Source organism: Babylonia areolata, chromosome 18, assembly GCF_041734735.1.
Source record: "Babylonia areolata isolate BAREFJ2019XMU chromosome 18, ASM4173473v1, whole genome shotgun sequence".
In the NCBI taxonomy this organism is placed as follows: domain Eukaryota; kingdom Metazoa; phylum Mollusca; class Gastropoda; order Neogastropoda; family Buccinidae; genus Babylonia; species Babylonia areolata.
Window position 1 is genome coordinate 59,855,045 of NC_134893.1, and position 24,838 is coordinate 59,879,882.

The window sequence follows — 24,838 nt, forward strand, 5'->3', positions numbered from 1 at the left end:
ACAGTGTGTGAATACAGCCACAGCCAGTGGTGAGGTATCCTACAGTGAACAGTGTGTGAATACAGCCACAGCCAGTGGTGAGGTATCCTACAGTGAACAGTGTGTGAACACAGCCACAGCCAGTGGTGAGGTATCCTACAGTGAATAGTGTGAATACAGCCACAGCCAGTGGTGAGGTATCCTACAGTGAACAGTGTGTCAATACAGCCACAGCCAGTGGTGAGGTATCCTACAGTGAACAGTGTGTGAACACAGCCTCAGCCAGTGGTGAGGTATCCTACAGTGAACAGTGTGAACACAGCCACAGCCAGTGGTGAGGTATCCTACAGTGAACAGTGTGTGAATACAGCCACAGCCAGTGGTGAGGTATCCTACAGTGAACAGTGTGAACACAGCCACAGCCAGTGGTGAGGTATCCTACAGTGAACAGTGTGTGAATACAGCCACAGCCAGTGGTGAGCTATCCTACAGTGAACAGTATGAATACAGCCAGTGGCGAGGTATCCTACAGTGAACAGTGTGTGAATACAGCCACAGCCAGTGGTGAGGTATCCTACAGTGAACAGTGTGAATACAGCCACAGCCAGTGAGGTATCCTACAGTGAACAGTGTGTGAATACAGCCACAGTCAGTGGTGAGGTATCCTACAGTGAACAGTGTGTGAATACAGCCACAGTCAGTGGTGAGGTATCCTACAGTGAACAGTGTGTGAATACAGCCACAGCCAGTGGTGAGGTATCCTACAGTGAACAGTGTGTGAATACAGCCACACCCACTGGTCAGGTATCCTACAGTGAACAGTGTGTGAATACAGCCACAGCCAGTGAGTGATCAGTTCATCCTTCTGGGAATCGCCAGACTAGTAATTCTTAGCGGCCAGCAGTGGGGAAACACTTATTGTGTCTGTTGACTAGGTGACTGACAACGTAGATGGAGGATATTATTCGATAAGAAAGTGAGGAGTAGTAGCTCTGTAAATATTTTTTCCTTACATCTTACTCTCAAAGAAATTAACCATTGCTTAATTTCATGAATATGAATCCCCTGAAATGTTTTACCATAGTTGCATTTTTTTTCTTCAAACGTTCTCTCTCATCCCTAGTCGGCGCTCATGCTCATTACTTAGGGATTTATCTTCGTATGTGGGATGCCGTTTCCCCAATTTTGAGCTGCTACTGGTCTGTGTTCCAGTCTTTCTCTGCAGCTGGCAGCCAAGGATTGTATGTACGTAAGTTCCTCAAAAATACAAAGATGTGTGAGTCATCGCCTGATTAAAAACAAATATCAATAATATTATCTCACTATTATAAACTTCAGTATCGATACACAGATCAGTTTAAGCAATTCAATACAAATTATCTTCCATTCAGCTGCACGAATAGGATTTAGGACGATAACAATCGAACACAAACGGACTCTTACTCACATATTGAACAGAATTCATAAGCATTGCGCTTTGTGTGGGGAAAATGAAGCCTGAATGTCAAACACAACGAGAGAAAGGGTTCAAAAGTGGACCACTGGATAAATTGAAGCAATGTCGGCACAAGCGCTAAAGGGTATGTGCATCTGTGTCGTTGACAGGAGTTTGTAAACACTACAAAAACGAGGGGTCTCCATGTAGGGTGAGAGGGGTCTATAGTTTAGGACAAAACAACGTCGATACTACGAATATGCAATGTGTAGAGTTGCCTTCTGGTACAGTGGATGTTAGTACATTGTCTGCAATCATATAATCAGCGACAAGAGTTGTTCACAACATTCGATATAAACATATAGATATATGTCAAATTATAAATCAACTGATAGCATAGCATGTATTATGAGGTTTCCAACGGAATACTGACGATCTGGAATACTTGCGGACGAGGAATGACTGGTGTGGAACTTTATGAAGGAGGGAAACAGACAGCAGAGAGGTAACAACACCTGAGGATTGTGTGAGCACGGGGGTACATGTGGGCCACTTCACATGAACACTATACAAATGATCAGGTGGAATAGTGACAAACAGCAAATTAATCAATATTATAGTAATTGATTATCAACAAGAGAAAGAGAAAGAGAGAAAGAGAGTATGTGTGTGTGGGGGTGGGTGGGTGTGTGTGTGTGTCTTCGGACCCTTTCCAAATACATGATTATCACACAGGACAGCATAGTTCACATGAACATAGCTTGTAACAAGGAAAAATAAGATGAACTCTGAACTGCAGTTCACAATGCAATGTCAACAGAGACAATGACTGATATGGAACAATCCTTACTAGGAATTGTTCCTTGATATATACAAAAAGGATAATTTAAAATAAAGCGGAATTCGCCGAAATCAGCCTCAGCGGTAAGTCCCAGTCGATAGAACGACAGACTCAGCATTATCAATTATGGAAAAATTATGCAAGCATTAAACCCTTCGCAATGATATAAACCGCACAAGTCTTATCCAGAATGTGAAACGAATACCGGACCAGGTTAACAGCAATAATCATCGTATATTCACATTATAATTTCAGGGAGGGATTCACGGGGAAATACCGTCATACAAAAGACGTCATGCATTTACATGAACTCTTCTTTGTTTCAAATCCGAATGACTGAGGATGAGAAGAATGATTTGGGGATTTTTCAGATGATTGTCGACTGTGATGTACTGCTTACGTTGTCTTCAGCGTGACTGTCAGTTACACCGATTCCACGGCGCGACATTTTGATAATATTTTCAGATCACTGAGAAGAGGGAGCATACTCCGCAAAAAATACTTCGGGCTCGATAAAAGAAAGTCAAGAGCATATGGTTTCTAGGTCAATAAATACGTTTCTCTCGATTCTGACACCACGGAATCTTATAATGGGCTAAGGTCGTTAAGGAACGAGCCTCAGTAATTACTGATACTGCACTGTATCCAACAGAATGGTGCTTGCTGAACACATTACAGGGAATGTTCATCAAAGTCAGAAAGTACTGTTCATCTGCATGTAGATAGTTATATCGCTCTATTATATAGGTCTTGTGGAAACTAGCATATCTTGACAATCATGATTTAAGCACAACAGAGTACCTCTCTGTTCTGTTTGCGTCTCCAGTCGTAACGAGTCAGTTAATGTCGTTACTTATATTCTTCAAACGTGACCAGTTGGTGATGTCTCTACGCTTACCGAGATGAACAGATGTCTTTCCGCTGTCTTATATATATATATACAGATCAGTAATTGTGATTTGTTCCAGTTGTCTTCTCTTCACACTGTGAAGACCTGTTCTCACTGCTTCACCGCTCTCGACAGAATAATAACAGAACTGCGCTGATTCTCCATTTCCACACGAGTTTCGAGTTGTTCCCGTTTTCACTTCGCACTAAACAAAGGCAAAGTGTTCAGTTTCAGTTTCAAGGAGGTGTCAAAGGACACGGGCTGTTCCAAATACGCATCACCACATCGACTCAAACGCTGGTCAGACCTTCAGACCTGACAAAGAGATAGTTGCTCACTGGTCTCTGTTGTTGAGGAAAGCCAACAGACGAGCACTGCCTGCTGCTGTGGGCATGCTGTGTGTGTCCTCACACCTCCTGGGACATAGTCCTGTGTCCTCAAACCTCCTGGGACATAGTCCTGTGTCCTCAAACCTCCTGGGACATAGTCCTGTGTCCTCACACCTCCTGGGACATAGTCCTGTGTCCTCACACCTCCTGGGACATAGTCCTGATGTGTCCTCACACCTCCTGGGACACAATCCTGATGTGTCCTCACACCTCCTGGGACACAGTCCTAATGTGTCCTCACACCTCCTGGGACACAGTCCTAATGTGTCCTCACACCTCCTGGGACACAGTCCTAATGTGTCCTCACACCTCCTGGGACACAGTCCTAATGTGTCCTCACACCTCCTGTGACATAGTCCTGAGTCCTCACACCTCCTGGGACATTGTCCTGTGTCCTCACACCTCCTGGGACATAGTCCTAATGTGTCCTCACACCTCCTGGGACACAATCCTGATGTGTCCTCACACCTCCTGGGACACAGTCCTAATGTGTCCTCACACCTCCTGGGACACAGTCCTAATGTATCCTCACACCTCCTGGGACACAGTCCTAATGTGTCCTCACATCTCCTGGGACACAGTCCTAATGTGTCCTCACACCTCCTGTGACATAGTCCTGTGTCCTCACACCTCCTGGGACATCGTCCTGTGTCCTCACACCTCCTGGAACATAGTCCCGATGTGTCCTCACACCTCCTGGGACATCGTCCTGTGTCCTCACACCTCCTGGGACATCGTCCTGTGTCCTCACACCTCCTGGGACATCGTCCTGTGTCCTCACACCTCCTGGGACATAGTCCCGATCTGTCCTCACACCTCCTGGCACATAGTCCTGATGTGTCCTCACACCTCCTGGGACATAGTCCTGTGTCCTCACACCTCCTGGGACATAGTCCTGATGTGTCCTCACACCTCCTGGGACACAATCCTGATGTGTCCTCACACCTCCTGGCACACAGTCCCGATGTGTCCTCACACCTCCTGGCACATAGTCCTGATGTGTCCTCACACCTCCTGGCACATAGTCCCGATGTGTCCTCACACCTCCTGGGACATAGTCCTGTGTCCTCACACCTCCTGGGACATAGTCCTGATGTGTCCTCACACCTCCTGGGACACAATCCTGATGTGTCCTCACACCTCCTGGCACACAGTCCCGATGTGTCCTCACACCTCCTGGCACATAGTCCTGATGTGTCCTCACACCTCCTGGCACACAGTCCCGATGTGTCCTCACACCTCCTGGCACATAGTCCCGATGTGTCCTCACACCTCCTGGCACATAGTCCTGATGTGTCCTCACACCTCCTGGCACATAGTCCTGATGTGTCCTCACACCTCCTGGGACATAGTCCCGATGTGTCCTCACACCTCCTGGGACATAGTCCTGATGTGTCCTCACACCTCCTGGGACATAGTCCTGATGTGCATGAACAGCAGCGCCCGGTCCGCCTCGCTGATCTTTTGCTTGACGTAGGGCACGCGCGCCACCACCCCCTGCCCTCCTGCACTGCCCCCAGGGTCTCTCCCCCGGTGGTCGCCCCCCGCGCTCCCGCTGAGGTGAAGCTCCTCCGCCTCTGTCATGCTGGACTCGTCCGAGCCCGAGCCGGTAGGGGGAGGCGATCCGGACTGTCGGCATCGCCCCTGCCCCCCGGCCCCGGCCCCGGGCCCCCCAGCAGTCTCTCCCCCGCCGCGGCCCCGCGAGGTCCGGCACTGGCATACCTGCCTGGCGACCCGCCCACACAGGTACACCCGTCTGCAACACGATAGGGACAGGGGGCACAGTTAAGGACAGGGAGGGTAATTTATCAAATAACATAATATATATATATATATATAAGAAGCTATCAAAGGCAGTGGTAACATTTAAGGACAGAGAGGGGAAATCATTAACCATTATCATATAAAGCAGGAGTAACACCTGAGGGCAGACCAGGACCCCCAACACCCACCCCCCTCTTGGAACGCCAGATGGACATCCTGCCCAGACAGACCCGCCCACACAGGTACACCCGCCTACAGCACGGTTGGGACAGGGCTCATGGTTAAGGACAGGGAGATGAAGTCTTTGAATAGTATTATACAAGAAATTATCAAAGGCAGGAGTATCATCTGAGGGCAGACCATGACCCCCACCCTTTTGGAACGCCAGACGAACGTTCTACCCGGACAGACACGCCCACACAGGTACACCTGTATGCAGCACGATGTGGACGGGGCGCACGGTTAGGGATAAGGAGGGAAATATATCAAACATTATTATGTAAGGTCTCATTACATAAGAAGTTACTGACAGCAGGAGAAACATTTATGGGCAGACCAGAAACCCCATCCCCACTTGGAACGCCAGACGGACCTCCTGCCCGGACAGTTCAGTTCAGTTCAGTTACTCAAGGGGGTTCACTGCGTTCGGACAAATCCATATACGCTACACCACATCTACTAAGCAGATGCCTGACCAGCAGCATAACCCAACGCGCTTAGTCAGGCCTTGAGACAGACATCCAGGACTCACTCCCGAGCCAAGACCCCGGCCCCCAAAAACTTGACCTTCAGGGGTCCAGCCAAGAGGTCGTGACACTCAACTCTGACCTTACGGGGAGGGAGGGAGAGGGGAAGGGTCAGTGTGTCAGGTCGGTATCTGCCAAAGGAATTTATTACCTGAATAAGCAATGACATGGATACTTATATAGCGCCTATCCTCGGTCGGAGACCAAGCTCTAAGCGCTTTACAAACACGGGGTCATTTGCACAACAGGCTGCCTACCTGGGTAGAGCCGATTGACGGCTGCCATTTTGGGCGCTCATCGTTCGTTTCCTGTTTCATTCAATCAGGTTTCAGTCACGCACACACATACTCATACAGACATGTAATATTTTGCGTGTATGACCATTTCATTTATTTACCCCGCCATATATGCAGCCATACTCCGTTTTCGGGGGTATGCATGCTGGGTATGTTCTTGTTTCCATAACCCACCGAACACTGACATGGATCACAGGATCTTTAAAGTGCGTATTAAATTTGATCTTCTCTGTGTGTATACACACGAAGGAGGTACAGGCACTAGCAGGTCCGCACATATGTTGGCCTGGGAGATCGGAAAAATGTCCACCCTTTACCCACCAGGCGCCGTTAGCAAGAGATTCGAACCCGGGGACCCTCAGATTGAGAGCCAAATGCTTTAACCACTCGGCTACTGCGCCCGGTGTATGTTTCATTCATCAGAAATAATGCTACTTGACAATGTGTGGTGTGTTGTTGTTTTGCATCTCCCTGTGACTTTCTGTAGAATGACTTCCCAATAATTCACCTTTAATGTGGGTTCATTCGTCACATGGAGTGGAACACTGACTCAGGAAACGGCTACAGAGGCTTCTGAAAGAAATCAGGCCAAGGAAACATATTGAAGGCAACAGTGCAGCAGTCAAAGCACGATACAGTACAGTACAGTATAGCACAGCACAGTATAATACAGCACAACATGGTACAGTACCGAACAGCACAGCACAGCACAGCACAACACAGTGCATAACAGTGCAGTAAAAACAAAGCATGCCACAAAACAGCACTTTAAATTACAAAGCAACAGAGAGCTATATACCATAGCTCAAAGATCCAATAGCAACTGTGTACAGGGCTCGTCACAGGAAGGCGGCGCCCAGTCCCCGCTTTTCACCCTCACCAACCGGAGTCAAGTACCCATCCAGACCTTGGGTAAAGTGAGGAAACTGAAACTCGGATCACTTGTGAACACTGGATCAGAAGTCCAACGCATAACCAGTTCTGACACAACGCATCCTACAGCATAGTAGAGAAGAGCAAAGCTCAGCATAGCACAGTACAACACAGCATAGAGTAGCGCAGAATACAAAACCGGAAAATAAATTTGCCCTACAATGCAGTGCGTCATTACACGTTGAGGCACAAAAGTTGGCTGCACGGCACAGTTAAAGCGCTCTACAGGACAAAAAGCACTTTTCGTAACATGAAAACAAAGCACATCACAGAAATATTAATATAATACACCAAACTGAAGCAAAATACAAGACAACGCATTCACAGCAGTAAAGAACAAAGTGCGTAAATGTGCAGTTTACCGCAGTACATACATCGCACTGTATAAAAATGTGTAATGTGGTATAGTGCAGTTTAGTACAGCATAATGCAGTAAATGGCAATGCAACATTTAAACACACACATACACACACGCGCGCGCGTGCGCACGCACACACACACACACACACACACTAAAACAATTGCCGAAACCGACTGGCAAGCAAGCAGACAGAAGAAGCCGGACGTGAGAGAACAATCACAGACAACAACACGACCAAAAGAGACAAGGACCAGAACAGACAGGATTGATGAGTGAGACTCACCAAAGAGGAGTAAAAAAAATATAATAATAAAAAAGCGTAAGACGAAAACCAAAACAAAGAGGACGTGAAAATGTACACTAAGGGGTCCGGAAGGGAATGCAGAAGAGGGGAATCTCAGGGAACGGGGAAAGAGTTGAGAACTGGGCCGAGTTTGAGTCGGCCTTCCTACTCCCTGCCAAGAACCACAAAATTACCTCAGATATTTACATATTCGGGTACTGAAGAGGCCGTAGATGATGGGGTTGGCAGCGGAGTTGAGCGGCGCCATGCTCTGCACGAAGGTGGAGGCCTTCATCATGGGCACCGTCTCCGGCACCACGCCGTACACCTGGCACAGGTTGAACAGGAAGTAGGGGCTCCAGCAGACGATGAACACTGCCACAGACAAAGAAGAAAAAGACCCTGCATTTATCACGTGGGAAGGAGTGGGAGGAAACCAAGCAGGTGGTCCAACAAACTATGAACAATTCAAGAGACAGACAGACAGACAGAGAAACAGACAAAAAGCAAACAAACAAGACCCAGCGTTTATCAAGTAGGGAGGGGGGGGGGGTAGGTGCTCCGGCAAAGTACGGACACTTCGAGAGAGAACGACAAAACAAAACAAAAAAGAGCCAGCATTTACCATGTAGGAAGGGGGAGGAGAAGAAGGAGACCTAGGTGTTCCAGCAAACTTTGGACACTGCCAGAGACAATGAAGAACAAGACCCAGCATTTACCACTAGCGTAGGGAGAGGGAGGAGGAGGAGGAGACCAAGCAGGTGTTCCAGCAAACTATGGACAGTGAATAAAGAAAAGACCCTGCATTTACCACGTAGGAGAGGTGAGGGGGGAGGAGGTGGAGAAGAAGGAAGGAGGATTTACCACGTCGGAAGGAGGAGAAGGAGCAGAAGCAAGAGGAGGAGAGGGAAGGGGAGATGGAGAGGAAGATGAGCACCGCGAGAGAAACAGAAAATGCTCAGCATGTACCACGTTATGCCTGGAGCTTCTAGGGGAAAGAGGAAGAGATGGGGAGAGAAGAAGAACAAGAAAAAGAACAAGAAGAACAATAACAAGAGCAATAAGAACAAGATGAAGAAGAAGAAGAGGAAGGAGGAGGAGGGTGACAGTAGCAGTCACAGCACAGCAGCAGTCGTGTGGACGGTACTCGCTATCTTTTCGCCAATGTTGAATAAAATGCCCGGGTAGAAGAGAAAGAGAAAGAAAAAAAAAACAGAAAAAAGAAAAAGTTTGGGTAGCACCAACGGAACATTATAAACCATGGACACACAGCATGTTATGGTCATAGCAGCATAACCATATAAACCATGGACACACAGCATGTTATGGTCATAGCAGCATAACCATATAAACCATGGACACACAGCATGTTATGGTCACAGCAGCATAACCATATATACACACAGCATATCATGGTCATAGCAGCATAAACATATAAACAATGGACACACATTATGATATGGTCATAGCAGCATAACCATATAAACCATGGACACACAGCATGTTATGGTCATAGCAGCATAACCATATAAACCATGGACACACAGCATGTTATGGTCACAGCAGCATAACCATATAAACAATGGACACACAACATGTTATCGTCATCGCAGCATAACCATTTTAACCATGGACACACAGCATGTTATGGTCATAGCAGCATAACCATATAAACCATGGACACACGGCATATTATGGTCATAGCAGAATAACCATATAAACAATGGACACACAGCGTTATGGTCATAGCAGCATAACCATAAAAACACACAGCATGTTATGGTCATAGCAACATATCCATATAAACCATGGACAAACAGAATGTTATGGTCATAGCAGAATAACCATATAAACAATGGACACACAACGTTATGGTCATAGCAGCATAACCATATAAACACACAGCATGTTATGGTCATAGCAACATAACCATATAAACCATGGACAAAGAGCATGTTATGGTCATAGCAGCATAACTATATAAACCATGGACACACAGCATGCTATGGTTATAGCAGCATAACCATATAAACAATAGACGCAGAGCATGTCAAGGTCAAAGCAGCATAACCATATAAACCATGGAAACGCAGCATGTTATGGTCATAGCAGCATAACCATATAAACAACGGACACACAGCATGTTGTGGTCATAGCAGCACACCCAATACACAAAACGTAGTGACTCGTGCAGTGATGGCAGTGTCCATGCTTACTGATATCAGCTGCAGCAATAGTGCACCAGTGAGAAATACAGCAGAAGCAATAGCAGTAGAAATAGTAGCAGCAGCAGCACATGTAGTAGCAGCAGTAGTAGCAGTAGTGTCAAAACAGCAACAGCAGCAACTATAGAAGAAGCAGTAGTAGTAGTAGATGTGTCAACACAGCAACATCAGCAACTAGCAGAAGTAGTAGTAGTAGTGTCAACACAGCAACAGCAGCAACTGTAGTAGAAGTAGTAGCAGTAGTAGTGTCAACACAGCAACAGTAGTAACAGCAACAGCAGCAACAAGTACGAGTAGTAATTGTAGGAAGAAGAAGAAGAAGAAAGCGATGTCATTCAGAAAGCAAAAACCAAGCACAGACGGAAAGTGGGATGAAAATGAAAAGAAGGGGGAGGGGGGGGGGGAAAGTTCTTGGAAGAAGAAAAGCAGGACGTGGGTGAGGGAGAGGCAGAAAAGAAAGAAAGAACAGAAAAGAATGGAGACAAAAGGACTGTGACCCCCAAAAGAAGAGAAAAGAAAACAACAATACATGAAAGAGGAGAAACAGACAACAAAGCGCCTTGACTGAAAAAAGAAAAACAAAAAGACGACGAAGAAAGACGAAGCAGGAAAAACAGTTTCCTTTTTTCTGTCTTTTTTCCTTCTTTCTCTATTTCTCATTTCTCTCCCTCCTCTTTGTCTTTTTCTTTCTTTCTTTCTTTTCCTTTTTGAAAACGTCTCTCCGGATCAACAACGAAGGTAGAGGGGTGGCAGAAAGCGACATTCAGTGCTGCCAGCTGATAATTTCGCAGGATTGCTGCACAAAGCCTTCACGTAAATTGTCTAACTGATTACCGAAAAATCGACATGGCTCCAGCAAATTGGCACAGTCTCAACGCCAGACAGCGAGCTGGATGAAAGGGTCAGAAGCCGCGCAACAACTGACCTCAGGCCCAGTTAGACTCTCCGTTCCAAGTGCAATTATTGGATTGGGGAGGAGGTGGTGGAGGAGAGGGAAGGCGGAGGGAGGTGCTGACAGTGCCAAATCAACCTCCGTACAGACGATCAATGTGTTTTCTTGTTTGTCTCTCTGTCTGTCTCTCTCTCAGGCTGTATGTGTGTATCTTTCTTGTTAATATACAGATGAAAACATAAAAAAAACAACTATTTCACTCACTTTTCATTCGAATCAGGTAAAACTGAAACCACGTTAAAAAAGATCATGTCACCGTCTCAAGCCATGTAAAAAAATCAAATCAAGTTCAAAACCTTAATTTCTCTCGGAAAGCGGGAGATAATGTCGGGCGGTTGGGGGTGGGTGGGGACATTCCGGAACATGATCTTCAAGGAGCTAGCCGTAAAATGTTTGAGCCTGATATCCCAGCAGTCGATCAGATGTTTGACACTCAGAGGCTGATCACACGGCACACCCCCCCATGGAGGTTCCCCACCCTTCACAATGAACGAATGTGTTGGATGAAAATGACCCGTGCACAGCCTGCAGAGAACAGTTTCATCTTTCCGGTTTCCTGCAAGGGAAGGGAGGAATTCCTGAAGGTCAGGACGATTCTGAGAAAGCTTGCTGTCAGTCTGCAGGTTCCTCCTGCCACAGGCATCATGCAGTTTGGTGAAAGAAGGAAGGGAAAACATTTTAAAATGGCCGTTCTGTCTCTGTAGACAAGCCTCATGACTGATCCTTCTCAAATCCTTGCCACGAATCCTTTCCGACGAAAGAGATATAAACATAATCATATATCAATATATCATGTCTCTGATGTAGAAAGTCATACACAACAAAGTGGATTTTATCTTTTTAAGATATTGCCCAGCCGTTCCCCCGTGTCTCGCAGTAGCAAATTCGAAATCACGATGTATATATAACATCAGTTATTGATCTCTTCCTGTCCAGCCTTTTCAGTTCTGTTGTTTGTTTGTGGAAAACCACAAGTGTTATCTGCATTCAATGAGCATATAACTCTTGATGTCTTTCAAAACTATGTTTCACATATTATCCCATGGATACGTTTGCAAACTGTATCAATTGATACCATGTTTCTTTTTCTTATTTTCCTTTTTCTGGGGGGCGGGGGTGGGGGGGGGGGGGGGTTGCGTTTTTGTTGTTGTTTTTTTGATCGGTCGGTTTTGGTTTTGGTTTGGTTTTGGTCTTATTACTTGTTACATATATCTTAGTTATTACTCATTACAATAAACGTTAGATATGACATTTATGCTCTCTCTCTCTCTCTCTCTCTCTCTCTCTCACACACACACACACACACACACACACACACACACACACATATATATATATATATATATATATATATATATACACGCACGCTCACACACATCAACACCCCCACCACATACATAAACACACGCACACGCACACACACACACACACACACACACACACACACATATATATATATATATATATATATATATATATATATACGCACACAGACGCGCGCGCGCATTTACGCAAAAATACCACCGTACACGCGGTTCTGTTTCCATCACTTAACGATTATGGATGACAGTCAGCCAGTCACTCCGCTGTATACATCACTCTGGCTTCACGAGCAGCTCGGCAGCTCCGTGGGCAGGTAAAGACATCTCCACTTCACTAGCACCAACAACACTGACACTAACGGCATCAGTACTGGCACCACGGAAGGCTATTAAGTTAACAATGTCTGGCAGGCTCTGCTACGGGGATTCTTTGCTCTGCTCCTGTACTCTGCGTACCAGTACCAGTGCCGTCTTTTGGGGGGGCTGCAGAGTTAGAGCTAGGATGCACAGTGGAAGGACTGAGAGAGTGAGTGAGGAAAGAGAAATATTCTTCAGGTCGGTTCAGTCAAACAGAGAAAGAGGGGATGGGTGAAAGGCACTGAAGATGGGGGGGAGAGATGGGGGAGCACAGAGAGACAGAGAGAGAGAGAGAGAGAGAATGAGAGAGAGAGGGGAAGAGAGAGAGAGAGAAGGGGGGAGAGAGAGAGCATATTCCCCTTAACCCACGCGTGGAACTATTTCAGCATGTCTGGTCGATGACCCCCCCACAACCGGTCTAAATACACATTCATATTCTGCATTAGTCAAACGTACATATTTTTTTGTACAGGCAGCAGCACCACCACCACCATTTGAAGCAATGAATATACAAAAAGAACAAGCAGACAAACATGAAACAAGAAACTAGATAAACCAACAAGCACAATTAAAAATTCAGACACGCGAAATCATACGTAAAGATAACTGTGACTAACTAAATAAGTAAAACAAACTAAGAATAATAATAATATTTTATTTTTATATAGCGCTATAATTCAAGCATAAGCAAGCTCGAAGCGCTTTACAATCCAATACCTAAAGTGAAACAAGAAAGCATATAAAAAGTAGCAGAAACATAAAACAGAATCATTAATAGTATAAAATCACAATGCATAAAACTCACAAAGTAACATACTATCAATACTACAACTGTTACACTCCAACACCCACACTAACACACACGCACAGACACACACATGATTAAACGGCTGAGATGACAGCAATTTTCATTTAAAATACATACATGTAAAAAGGAACATAATTGTAATCTGCATGCCACAGATTTAGTAAAAATTGTAAAATAAAATTCTGGGTAGAAAAGGTAAAAGGGGTAAAAATCGGGTCATTCTCCCTTTCGAACCACACCACCACCATCCATCTAGGAACGGAGCGTGCACATCAAGCCTGCCAGGCGAATCGTGACAACTCAACTAATCAACAAATCAACCAGTGACCCACTGACCTAAAACAATGATGAAAGTCATCTTCACGGTTCGAATCTTGGCCTGAGGGATGACTCCCCTAGAGTTGTTCCCACTCGGCCCAGGGGTACGGGTGGGCGTGTAGCGACCGTTCAGCAGCTCTGCACATATGAGATGACTCCCATCAAATCAAATCAATGCGAACAAATGAGATCGAGTCAATTCAGGTCAACTTCAATAACTCTCAACAGAACTGAACATGTTGTCCAATGTAGCTCACAACACAAAAACATAAAGCATATACTTAAGAGATGTATACATGTTTAAACCTTCAAAGGCATCATATACAGTTATGTTAGCACATCAAAAACATTATATTTGTCATTTAAGAACAAATAGCGGTATCAATAAATATATAGGTAAGATAAAACAAAACAAAACAAAACCGCCTTATTGAGACACGTACATCGAAAGAATCACATAAGTTTACATTGGCACTGGAACATCTGAGAGCATTTTACATTTATACGCACTTCTTCCTCTTCGTTCATGGGCTGCATCCCCCATGTTCACTCGTATGTACACGAGTGGGCTTTTCCGTGTATGACCGTTTTTACCCCGCCATGCAGGCAGCCATACTCCGTTTTCGGGGGATTTTTCGTACAATTCACAAAGCATAAAGAACCCGAAGAACAGTTCAGTGAACTTGCCATATTTCTCTTTTCTTTTAATTGTTGTTTATTTGTTTTTATATTTGTGAAATGTTCTTGGATGTGCCCATGTAGTCTCATGTGACTCCTTTGATAAACATGTGGACTGAGAATCAAGTCAAGCCGCAGTGCAACGTTTGCCGTTAGGGACATCACACACTATGGTTCATTCCATTCCAAAGGGTCAATATGATACTCAACATGTAAAAACAAACAACAACTAAACCTAAGGAAAGAAGGAAAACACGATAATAGATACATCCAGACTTTTTTCTTACCTCCTTACATTCCTTCAGTGAAGATCATGGAGAGGGAAAGAAAGGCTATAGAAAATTATAACTGACGTTCTTATTTCCCCATACGTGAGTTTCGGGGAACTTACTTTGCACACACACACACACACACACACACACACACACACACACACACACACACACACACCCTCCCTGCCCTTTTTTTCTTCCATTTTCTTTTTGCAACCTATTATTTCTATTACGCATTTTCGGTATCCATTTTTGTTATTTGTTTAGCAAATACCCCAAAGGATCCTGAAACTGATATCGTGCTGTTTAAGTGACGAGTTGCTTACCTGAACGATTTTTTTTTCTTTCTGACCTCGTTTAAGAAGAAGGGGGGGGGGGGGGAGAAACTGGAGGAGGAGAAAGATTTTTTTAAATATATATTGAGACTATCTTTTGTTCCCTTTTCCTTTCAGGTTATTGATTTACCCTACTTCTATTTAAGTTACATTGTTGGTGATGTTGTTATTCGAGTTATTTCATGCCTGTTCATCATCATCATCATAATAATGCTAATAATAATAATAATAATTCATACAGCGATAAATCTTGTACAGAGACAAATCAAAGCACTTTCACTCCAGTCAGTCACACGCATGCATAACTCTAGCCTGAAAAAAAAACCACCCTGTAAACCAAAAAAAGAGGCAAGAATGGGAAGAGGTGGGTTTTAAGGCCAGACTCGTTCATATCAAATCTGATTTCATGCTACCAAAAAGAATATAATTACAAAAACAAGAAAGAAAAAAGGAAAAGTAGAAGGAAGAGGAGAAGAAGAAGAAGCAGGAAGAAGAAGGACGTGGACCAAGTCCCCTCAGTCACTGACCCACCCTGCTCTCTGTGCTTGTCTCTGTGGGTGAAGCCGTTGCTCCGCTGCAGGATGTGGCTGCTGCGCCAGATGATGGCGATGATGATGACGTAGCAGATGCAGATGATGATGGCCGGGATGATAAAGAGCGTGACGGCGATGGGGGTCAGGTAGGCCTGAAGAAGGAGGGAGGGAGGCAGGGAGGGAGGAAGGAAGGAAGGAAGAAAGGGAAAAAAATCGATGATGAAACCAGTCAGACTTAAAGGTGCACTGAAAGCTAAAAAAAAAAAAAAAAAAAAAAAAAAGAAGCAAAACTTCAAAGGAAAAACCAACATATTAACCATCCAACGAGCCAACCAAACAACCAATCAATCAACCGACCAATAAACCAACCAACCAACGATCTAACCACCCAACAACCATCCAATCAACTCATCTACCCACCCACCCAACCACCTAGCATCCAAACAACCAAACAACGAACCCGCTAACAATCCAAACAACCAATAGACCAACCAACCAACCATACAACCAACTCATCTACCCACCCACCCAACCACCTAGCATCCAAACAACCAAACAACGAACCCGCTAACAATCCAAACAACCAATAGACCAACCAACTATCTAACCAATCAACCAACCAACCAAACAAACAAAAGCCGAGTGAGCTGAGCAGAAAAAGTTGGAAGCAGAGAGCTTCCTCACTATCTGCAGTTTTTGTGGGGGAGGTGTAGGGGTGTGCGCGCGCGCGCGCGCAGTGTGTGTGTGTGTGTGTGTGTGTGTGTGTGTGTGTGTGTGACGTCTGTAAACTGTAATCAACCTGATAATAGATGGAGGGGTACGTCGTGCGCACGTGTGTGAGGACAGCCTGAAAAACTGAACCTTTTGTGGAGGGTACGAAGACGAAATTCATGTACTGGCAATTTGTCCACAATCTGATATTCTGAGAAAGAAATACTTACCGAAGCATATACAAAATTTAAGGACTCCCATATTACCCCACTTACTTCAAAATGTCAACAGCATCGTGTCAAGAGATGTAGCAATGTTTATTTTTTATGCGTGAAAACAGAGAGCAGAAAGCGCTCAGTCTTAGATGAAAGATATGTTTATAAATTACCTTTATTTATTTAGTTTTGTTGTATTATAAGTTTATTCTTTCTAACATTTTGTTGTTCATCCAACTCAAGGTTTGGTTTTCATATGTCTGTATGTACAACACTTGCATTTATATGTATACAGGTCGGTGGCCTTACAGTTCTGAGTTCCCTCTCTCTCCCTCTCTCCCTCTCTCCCTCTCTCTCTCTCTCTCTCTCTCTCTCTCTCTGCCTCTCAATGTACAAGACAGCTGCGCAGTTATGATTTTTTTCAAGTGCAGATAAAAGACTTCACAACGTTTATTTCCAAACCTGGAGGCGTAGGAAGGATACTGAAGGGAAAATATAACCTTTTTTTGCGTCACAGTAAATGGGTATTGCTTGAAACGGAAACTACCTGTTTAGAAAAGCACCTTTGTTGTAACAGATACGTTGACTGCCATTTCATTCTCAGGGAATTTTCATTGGAAGTCACGACAGAGGTTCCCGCATTTTCTGGGAGCCAGACTTACAAAGTGTTTTAGTCTCACGCATGCGGGTGATATGTGCAGCAGCCGAGTAGTCTTTTTAAACCTTGGACTTTCACTCTGAGTGTCCTGGGTTCGATTCCCGGTCGTGGCGCCCTGCTCAGATGTTTCAGATCTCCACGTGATATATGTGCAGACCTACTAGTTCCTGAAACCCTTCCATGTGTGTATTGGCGCAAGCGTACGATTAATACACACGTTAAAAATTCCGTAATTTGTGTCAGCGTTCTGTGGGACATGAAAACCAGAACACGTCTATTATGCGCATCCCCGAACATGGAGTACGGCTACTTATTTGGCAGGGTAAAAACGGTCATACACGCAAAAGCCCACCCGTGCATACCAATCAACGTCGACGTTGCAGCCCACGAATGCAGAAAAAGATGCATGATCATATGTGGGTAAATGAAAGCATCAGTTTGCAATTTGTCAAAGGAATGATCCACTTTTTTCGTCTTCTGTTTTATCCAGAGATCGTCACCATGGGTTGGTGGATGGATGGATGGAGAGGTATGTATGTATGTATGCATAAAAGGCACTCAAGTATAAACTTCGGGGAGGGGGACAAAGACGAAGACAATGATAAATAACATAATGAATCAGGCCACATGCCCATAATTCAAGGGGAGAACAGAAGCCGTGTTAACAAAATAACATAAGATGTGGATAATATGAAAAGAGAGAGTGAGGGAGAGACAGGGGGACAGACAGAAGAGACAGAGAGAGACAGAGACAGAAAGAAAAAAAGGAGACAGAAACAGATATAGAAGAGACACAGAGACATAGAGATATAGAGATGCGACGGAGGGACAGAGATAGATGCAATGACAAAGACAATTAACACTAATGGACAAGGCCTTCTGCCCATGTCAAAGGGGTGGGGGTTCATTTTTGGGTAGGCATATGAAGCATAAACCTTATCAAGTAATATTTGTGGAAGGGAGAGAAGGGGGAGAGACAGATCGACAAACAGATATGGAGAAAGAGAAAGAGAGGCAGACAGACAGAGGGAGGGAGGGCGAGAGACAGGGAGAAAAAGAGAGAAAGGAGAAAATATAGCCAGAAGATTGATAAACCCAGCTCATATGCTAACTGCTGTGAAAAAAGTAAGCTGACAAATCCCTTTTTATGTCCTAATATATATATATATATATATATATATATATATATATATATATATATATATACCTACATTGCTGTAGTTCCAGAGCTTATGAAGTCCATAGAACCGCCTGTTCATCAAAAGATTTGTCCAAATCCATGCGTAAAAACAGGATAACAATACACTCTCACAGTTTTGAGACGGTAGAGGGCATTCCTCTGAGGCAGTTCATAAATCATGTATCATTATTTTCTCACTTTAAATGAACCTTAAAAAGATGGCTTTGTAAACCGACAAACTGCGAGAGAGGGAAAAAAAACCATTCCATTGCCTTTACAATCTTTCATTTTCTGTTTTATTCTTCACGTAGTTTTCTTTCTTTTCGCACGATCCTCTTTAAGGAGAAGGCTGGATGTTTAAAAGGCTTGTACTTGCTTATCTATTATCTTCATTAATAAACATCTTGTCTTCTTTGCTGTTGTCTTCTCTCTTTATCTATTTCTATCTCTGTCTGTCTGTCTGTCTGTCTGTCTGTCCGTCCGTTACTTTGCTATCTCTTACTTTCGCCGTTCCCGCTTTTTCCGTCCTTCCTTTAACTAACCCCTTCTCTCACTCTCTCCTCACCGCCATCCTCCTCAATAACTCTGTGTGTGTGTGTGTGTGTGTGTGTGTGTGTGTGTGTGTGTGTGTGTGTCTGTGTGTGTGTGTGTGTGTGTGTGTGTGTGTGTGTGCGCGTGTGTGTGTGTGTGTCCGTCTTTACTTCTCTCTGTCTCTCTGTTTCTCTTTCTGTCTCTATCTGTCTCTGTCTGTCTGTCTCTTTGTTTCTCTCTCCTTCTCTCTCTCTCTCTCTTTCTCTCTCGCTCTGACTATATCTCTCTGTTTTCATCTGTGTTATGTCTCTCTGTCTCTGTCTGCCTGTCTGTCTGTCTCTCTCTGTCTATCTCTGCTTCTTTCTCTCTCTCTCTCTCTCTCTCTCTTCTCTCTGTTTATCTCTGTTATGTCTCTGTCTGTCTGTCTGTCTGTCTGTCTGTCTGTCTCTCTCTCTCTCTCTCTCTCTCTCTCTCTCTCTCTGTACATGCACTTTCCCAGCAGTCACGGACAGAGGCAGATGATGGAAGAGGTCAAAGACTTAACCAGCAGAGTCTGCTGGTGACAGGGGAGTTTCGCAAAGTACGCTGGTGTGTCTTTAACCCCTTGCCTGTCGAACCTTGGCGAAATGAGAGATCAGTGCAACGACAGAAGATTGAAGTGCGATAACTACGTTTTTGTGTACTTATCAACGGTGTCATTGGTTTTTTGCTGAACATGAGTAATGCAATTTTCAGACGATTTAGTCCAGATCACCAGAGTGACACCCTGACCTGTAATCTCTGTCTTATTTCGTTTTATTTTTACTTCTTTTTTTATTTTACAATTTGGTAATACATGGAAATTTAACATTAATACATTCATGGGTAGGGGAGGGGGAACACAAAAGACACAAAAAGAAAAACTAGTTGCAACATACAAACATAGCATTCTTATGAAATACATACATAGGAAGGGGGGCGGGAACAAAATGGACGAAGCACACACACACACACAAAAAAGAAAAAAAATTGCAACATACAAACATAGTAATCTCTTGTCTTATTTCAATGATGCGACAGCCCTTTTATTGACAAGCGTGATTGTCAGAGGAGTAAAGGGGTTAACACCAAGTGATACCTCCACCAGTGGACAACACAATCCTCCGGTGACGAACAGCACGGGAACAGCAGGCAATAGGTCGTCAGTCCCTAGCGGACTGAATACTAAGGACCATATGTGGCCAGTCTACTGAGCGATAATTAGATGAGTGATCTTGACGACTAACAAATTATGCACTGGGCTTGTCATTTGAATATTGGCTGCATGGTTTGCTGTTGTGGTGTGGTGGTGGGGGTGGGGGTGGGTGGGGAGGTTGTGTGTGGATGTGTTTTGTTTGTGTGCGTGTGTGTGTGTGTGTGTGTGTGTGTGTGTGTGTGTGTGTGTGTGAATACTGGTCATGTGTGCGTGTGTGTTTGTATGTGTGTTCGTGTGTGTTTGTTTGTGAACCAATGAGTTCCCTGTAATAATTTATCATCAGTAGTTTCACTCCCTTGTATGTCTTCGTACTCCATCTCTCCTTTCTCGTGGAAACACAATCACACAAGCACCGATCAAACAGACTCGCGTGCGCATAAATCATTTCCGACTGATTTCAGGCAGGGGTCAAACTGTAAGTATGCCGCCTCTGTTGTTGTCCTGCTGTTATCAGAAACAGTCTGTGCACAAAAGAAAATGGTAAACTGAACAGTGTGCATTTACCTCTCCTGTTAAAAACTCTGTCTGTCTGTCTGTCCGTCTCACTCTCTCTCACTCACGCTCACTCTCTTTTTCTCTCTCAATCTCACACACACACACACACACACACACACATATATATATATATATATATATATACATACATATATATATATATATATATATATATATATATTGCTACCGCGAAAATAATGAACCAGGAGAGAAATAGTGGAAGAGACCGACAGAGACAGAACAGACACTGAAGACAAACAGAAGACACTTCCAACGAAGAAGAAAACATCAACAACAACAAAATCTATTTACAGCAGACGCTAAAAACACCAACAGAGAGGAAGTCACGTTCAGCAGATGTCATTTACCTTTGACATTCAGGTCTCTGTATCTCGCGCTTACACTCGGCATCGGGATTCCCGTTCATCACCTCCAAGCAAACTGCGCTCCACAATACGGTTCCATTGATAATCGAAAGGGGAGTGAGTCTGATCACTTAGAAAGAGGTGAGGGATTTGGGGGGTGGGGAAGGGAGGGGGTGGGGGGAAGGGGGCGGGTGGTGAAGACATTTATACAGCTCTGAGCTGGTGAAAGTGATGGATCAAATGTCGGTCGAGCCGCCTGTTGTTGCCCCTCGGTGTGTGTGGGTGTAAGTTCAGGATTCTCGTTCTGTTTTCTTTTCATGCTTTTTTTTTTCCTTGTATTTTTTCTTCTTGTTTTCTCTCCTGATTTCTTTCCTTCTTTCTTGTCTCTCCTATTTTCTTTTCGACCTCCAGTTTTTGCCTTGATTTCCCTTTCCTTCTGTTTTGCATTCGGTCTTTCCTCCTGTTTTCCTTCGATCTTTGTCCCGGGTTTTCTTCTATGTTTTTATGCGTAGTTCTTTGTATATACTAGCTGATGTCTTATATGTTTTCCTCTGGTTTGGGGGGTTGTTTTGTTGTTTTGTTTGCTTTGTTTTGTTTGTTTGATGTTGTTGTTGTTGTTTTCAAACTGCACATTAAGCCTTACGACAGCGGAAGAAGTGTTATCTTTTATCAAGTCTTCTCGATGTCAAACCCAGTTCACCGGATGAACTGGAAAGAAATGTTCATCTGCGCTGATTTATTGCTCACAGCACTCTGTACAACTCTCCAGCAGACAGACAGACACAGAGAAACGCGCAGAGAAACAATGAGTCTTTCTCTTCGTTGCTGACACGTCGCCCAGGGGACGACACGTGGCTACATCAGGGCTGACAGAGAGAATCACACACACACACACACACACACACACACACACACACACACACACACAAATAGACGAATCAGACAGATATACAGACAGACAGACAGACAGACAGACGAATAAGACATATACAGGCACGCAGACAAACAGGCAGACGAACAAGACAACACACACACACACACACACACACACACACACACACACACACACACACACACACACAGCTCCTCACCTGCCACTGCCACTGCTCAGTGAAGTCTATCATGCACATGGGTCCCCCGAACTGCACCCCCACCCGGAACAGAACCAGCTCCGGAATAGCGAACAGCACCGACAGCACCCAGGCCGTGCTCACCATCACCTTGGCCTTCCACCCTGTCACAGGAAAGGAAATCAAATGGAGAAAATAATAAAATAGAATATGATATAATGTAGTATCATTACACGATAGCATAAAACTCCATGAAATAAAATGAAACTTTGAAACAAATTAATATACAATAGCATAATCGCTTATACTATAAGCTTCTTGGGCTTGCTTTATGTTCGTTTTGGCTGTCGAAAAACATATTGTGCTGGATATATTTGTTATTTCCTTCTTCTTCTTCTTTATTCTACCCCTCCTCCTCCTCCTCCTCCTCCTCCAACTACAACTACTACTACTGCTTCTTCTTCTTCTTTATTCTACTCCTCCTCATCCTACTACTACTACTACTACTACTACTTATTCTTATTCTTCTTCTTTATTCTACTCCTCCTCCTCCTCCTCCTCCCACTACTACTACTGCTACTGCTTCTTCTTCTTCTTCTTCTTCTTCTTCTCTGAACTCTGTGAAGAGTCACTGGGCACCACACAGAAGCACTGTTCACCAGATCCCTCCCTGTCTGTTGGTTTTGTTTAAAAGCCTGGGTCTCTGTGAATGGTTTTTGCTGTAAATAAGCTACAATGAATGTACGTACTTACAGACCACTACCACAGTTCTTTTGAAAGGAGAGGGTGGAAACTGTCCAAAAATCTTGGTCCGTTCTCTTACAGTGTCAGCTACTTTTGTCTTGTATTGCACTGGGTTGGATTGCATTGCATTACATTGCTTTGCATTGAATTGTACTACTTTTTGTCATAAATTTTTGTTGTGAAATTCGGACAGCTCTTCAAATGTTGAGCGCGTCTCCACAGTACAGCACTGTCCATATCTTGTTTTTTCCAGTCTGCAGGTGTATTCGTTTTTACTTTTGAAAAATGATTTTTTTTCCTGCATAAATTTGCCACAGACAACAACAGTTTAGTTGCCGTGAGATATTTCACGTGCGCATGCTACAAATTATTCCTTGGTTTCATCAACACTAAAGACTAGCAGCAAAACCATGACCCAAGGTCCAGTGAAGGGGTGGGTGGAGGGGAGTAAAACTGTCTGTCTGTGTGGGACTCCAACACTCGGACACTCGCCTCCTAGTCGGGAGCATTACCACAGGCTACAGCACTGCCACTAGGCTACAGCATTACCACTAGGCTAGAGCATTACCACTAGGCTACAGCATTATCACTAAGCTGCAGCACTGCTACTAGGCTAAGGCACTGCCACTAGGCTAAGGCACTGCCAATAGGCTACAGCATTACCACTAGGCTAAGGCACTGCCACTAGGCTACAGCATTACCACTAGGCTACAGCACTGCCACTAGGCTACAGCACTGCCACTAGGCTACAGCACTGCCACAAGGCTACAGCATTACCACAGGCTACAGCACTGCCGCTAGGCTACAGCACTGCCACTAGGCTACAGCATTACCACAGGCTACAGCACTGCCACTAGGCTAAAGCACTGCCACTAGGCTACAGCACTGCCACAAGGCTACAGCACTGCCACTAGGCTACAGCACTGCCACAAGGCTACAGCACTGCCACTAGGCTACAGCACTGCCACAAGGCTACAGCACTGCCACAAGGCTAAAGCACTGCCACTACGCTACAGCATTACCACTTGGTTACAGCATTACCACTAGGCTACAGCACTGCCACTAGGCTAAAGCACTGCCACTAGGCTACAGCACTGCCACAAGGCTACAGCACTGCCACTAGGCTACAGCACTGCCACTAGGCTACAGCACTGCCACAAGGCTACAGCACTGCCACTAGGCTACAGCACTGCCACTAGGCTACAGCATTGCTACAAGGCTAAAGCACTGCCACTACGCTACAGCATTACCACTTGGTTACAGCATTACCACTAAGCTACAACTCCAAGTTAGTAAAAAGAATGCATGATAGTCAATCGGTTTCAACTTTGACCATCAGAGTAGCAGAGGAGGCAAATGCCGTCCCGACTATCTGGGCTAGATTTTGATTATGATGAATAGTGTCTTGCCCAAGTTACATCCCCCACTCTCTCGGCCAAGAGGGTTTTAGGACAGTGTGTGTTGGGATGGTTCCCAAAGGCCAACTAGCCCCCAAGGCTGCAGCATTAACAGCCAGTGTAATCTTGCCTCCTAGTTTGAGAGTCATAGTCCTTTCTCAAAAGACTAAGCAATAAATAAATCATTGATAATACAGCTCTCACTTTGCTGTTGGTCCAACTGTAAACTTATGTCAATCTGTGATATAAGCTGAGTGTTGGGGCTGGTTTAAAAAGTATTAAGAAAAAAAGAGAAAGACCACGACGTGTGAAAAACCCATTGAACGATTCATTCATCAGAACTCGGCACGATGCCACTGACATCACACCTCCAAGACCGACCCCCCACCCTCTCCCCATGCCCCCATCCGCACCCCTACCACCCATCATTCATCGCGTCACGGACACGTGACAACATGCGATCAGTCAACAACAGCGGACTGCCGCGGTGCACGTGCAGCATGTCAGCTGCTGTGTGATTGA

General features: G+C 44.7%; 1 protein-coding gene across 1 annotated transcript in view; it reads right to left on the reverse strand.

Annotated features, from left to right (window-relative positions):
• Positions 1-4,931: 4,931 nt before the first annotated feature.
• LOC143292298 (neuropeptide S receptor-like) overlaps positions 4,932-24,838 on the reverse strand; it is a 37,883-nt gene continuing 17,976 nt past the window's right edge. The window contains exons 5-10 of the mRNA XM_076602485.1: positions 22,197-22,339; positions 15,715-15,868; positions 13,917-14,036; positions 8,111-8,291; positions 6,049-6,174; positions 4,932-5,289 (exon numbers count right to left, since the gene is read on the reverse strand). Coding sequence (XP_076458600.1) covers positions 4,932-5,289; positions 6,049-6,174; positions 8,111-8,291; positions 13,917-14,036; positions 15,715-15,868; positions 22,197-22,339 — 1,082 coding nt within the window. The remainder of the gene's footprint in view (positions 5,290-6,048; positions 6,175-8,110; positions 8,292-13,916; positions 14,037-15,714; positions 15,869-22,196; positions 22,340-24,838) is intronic.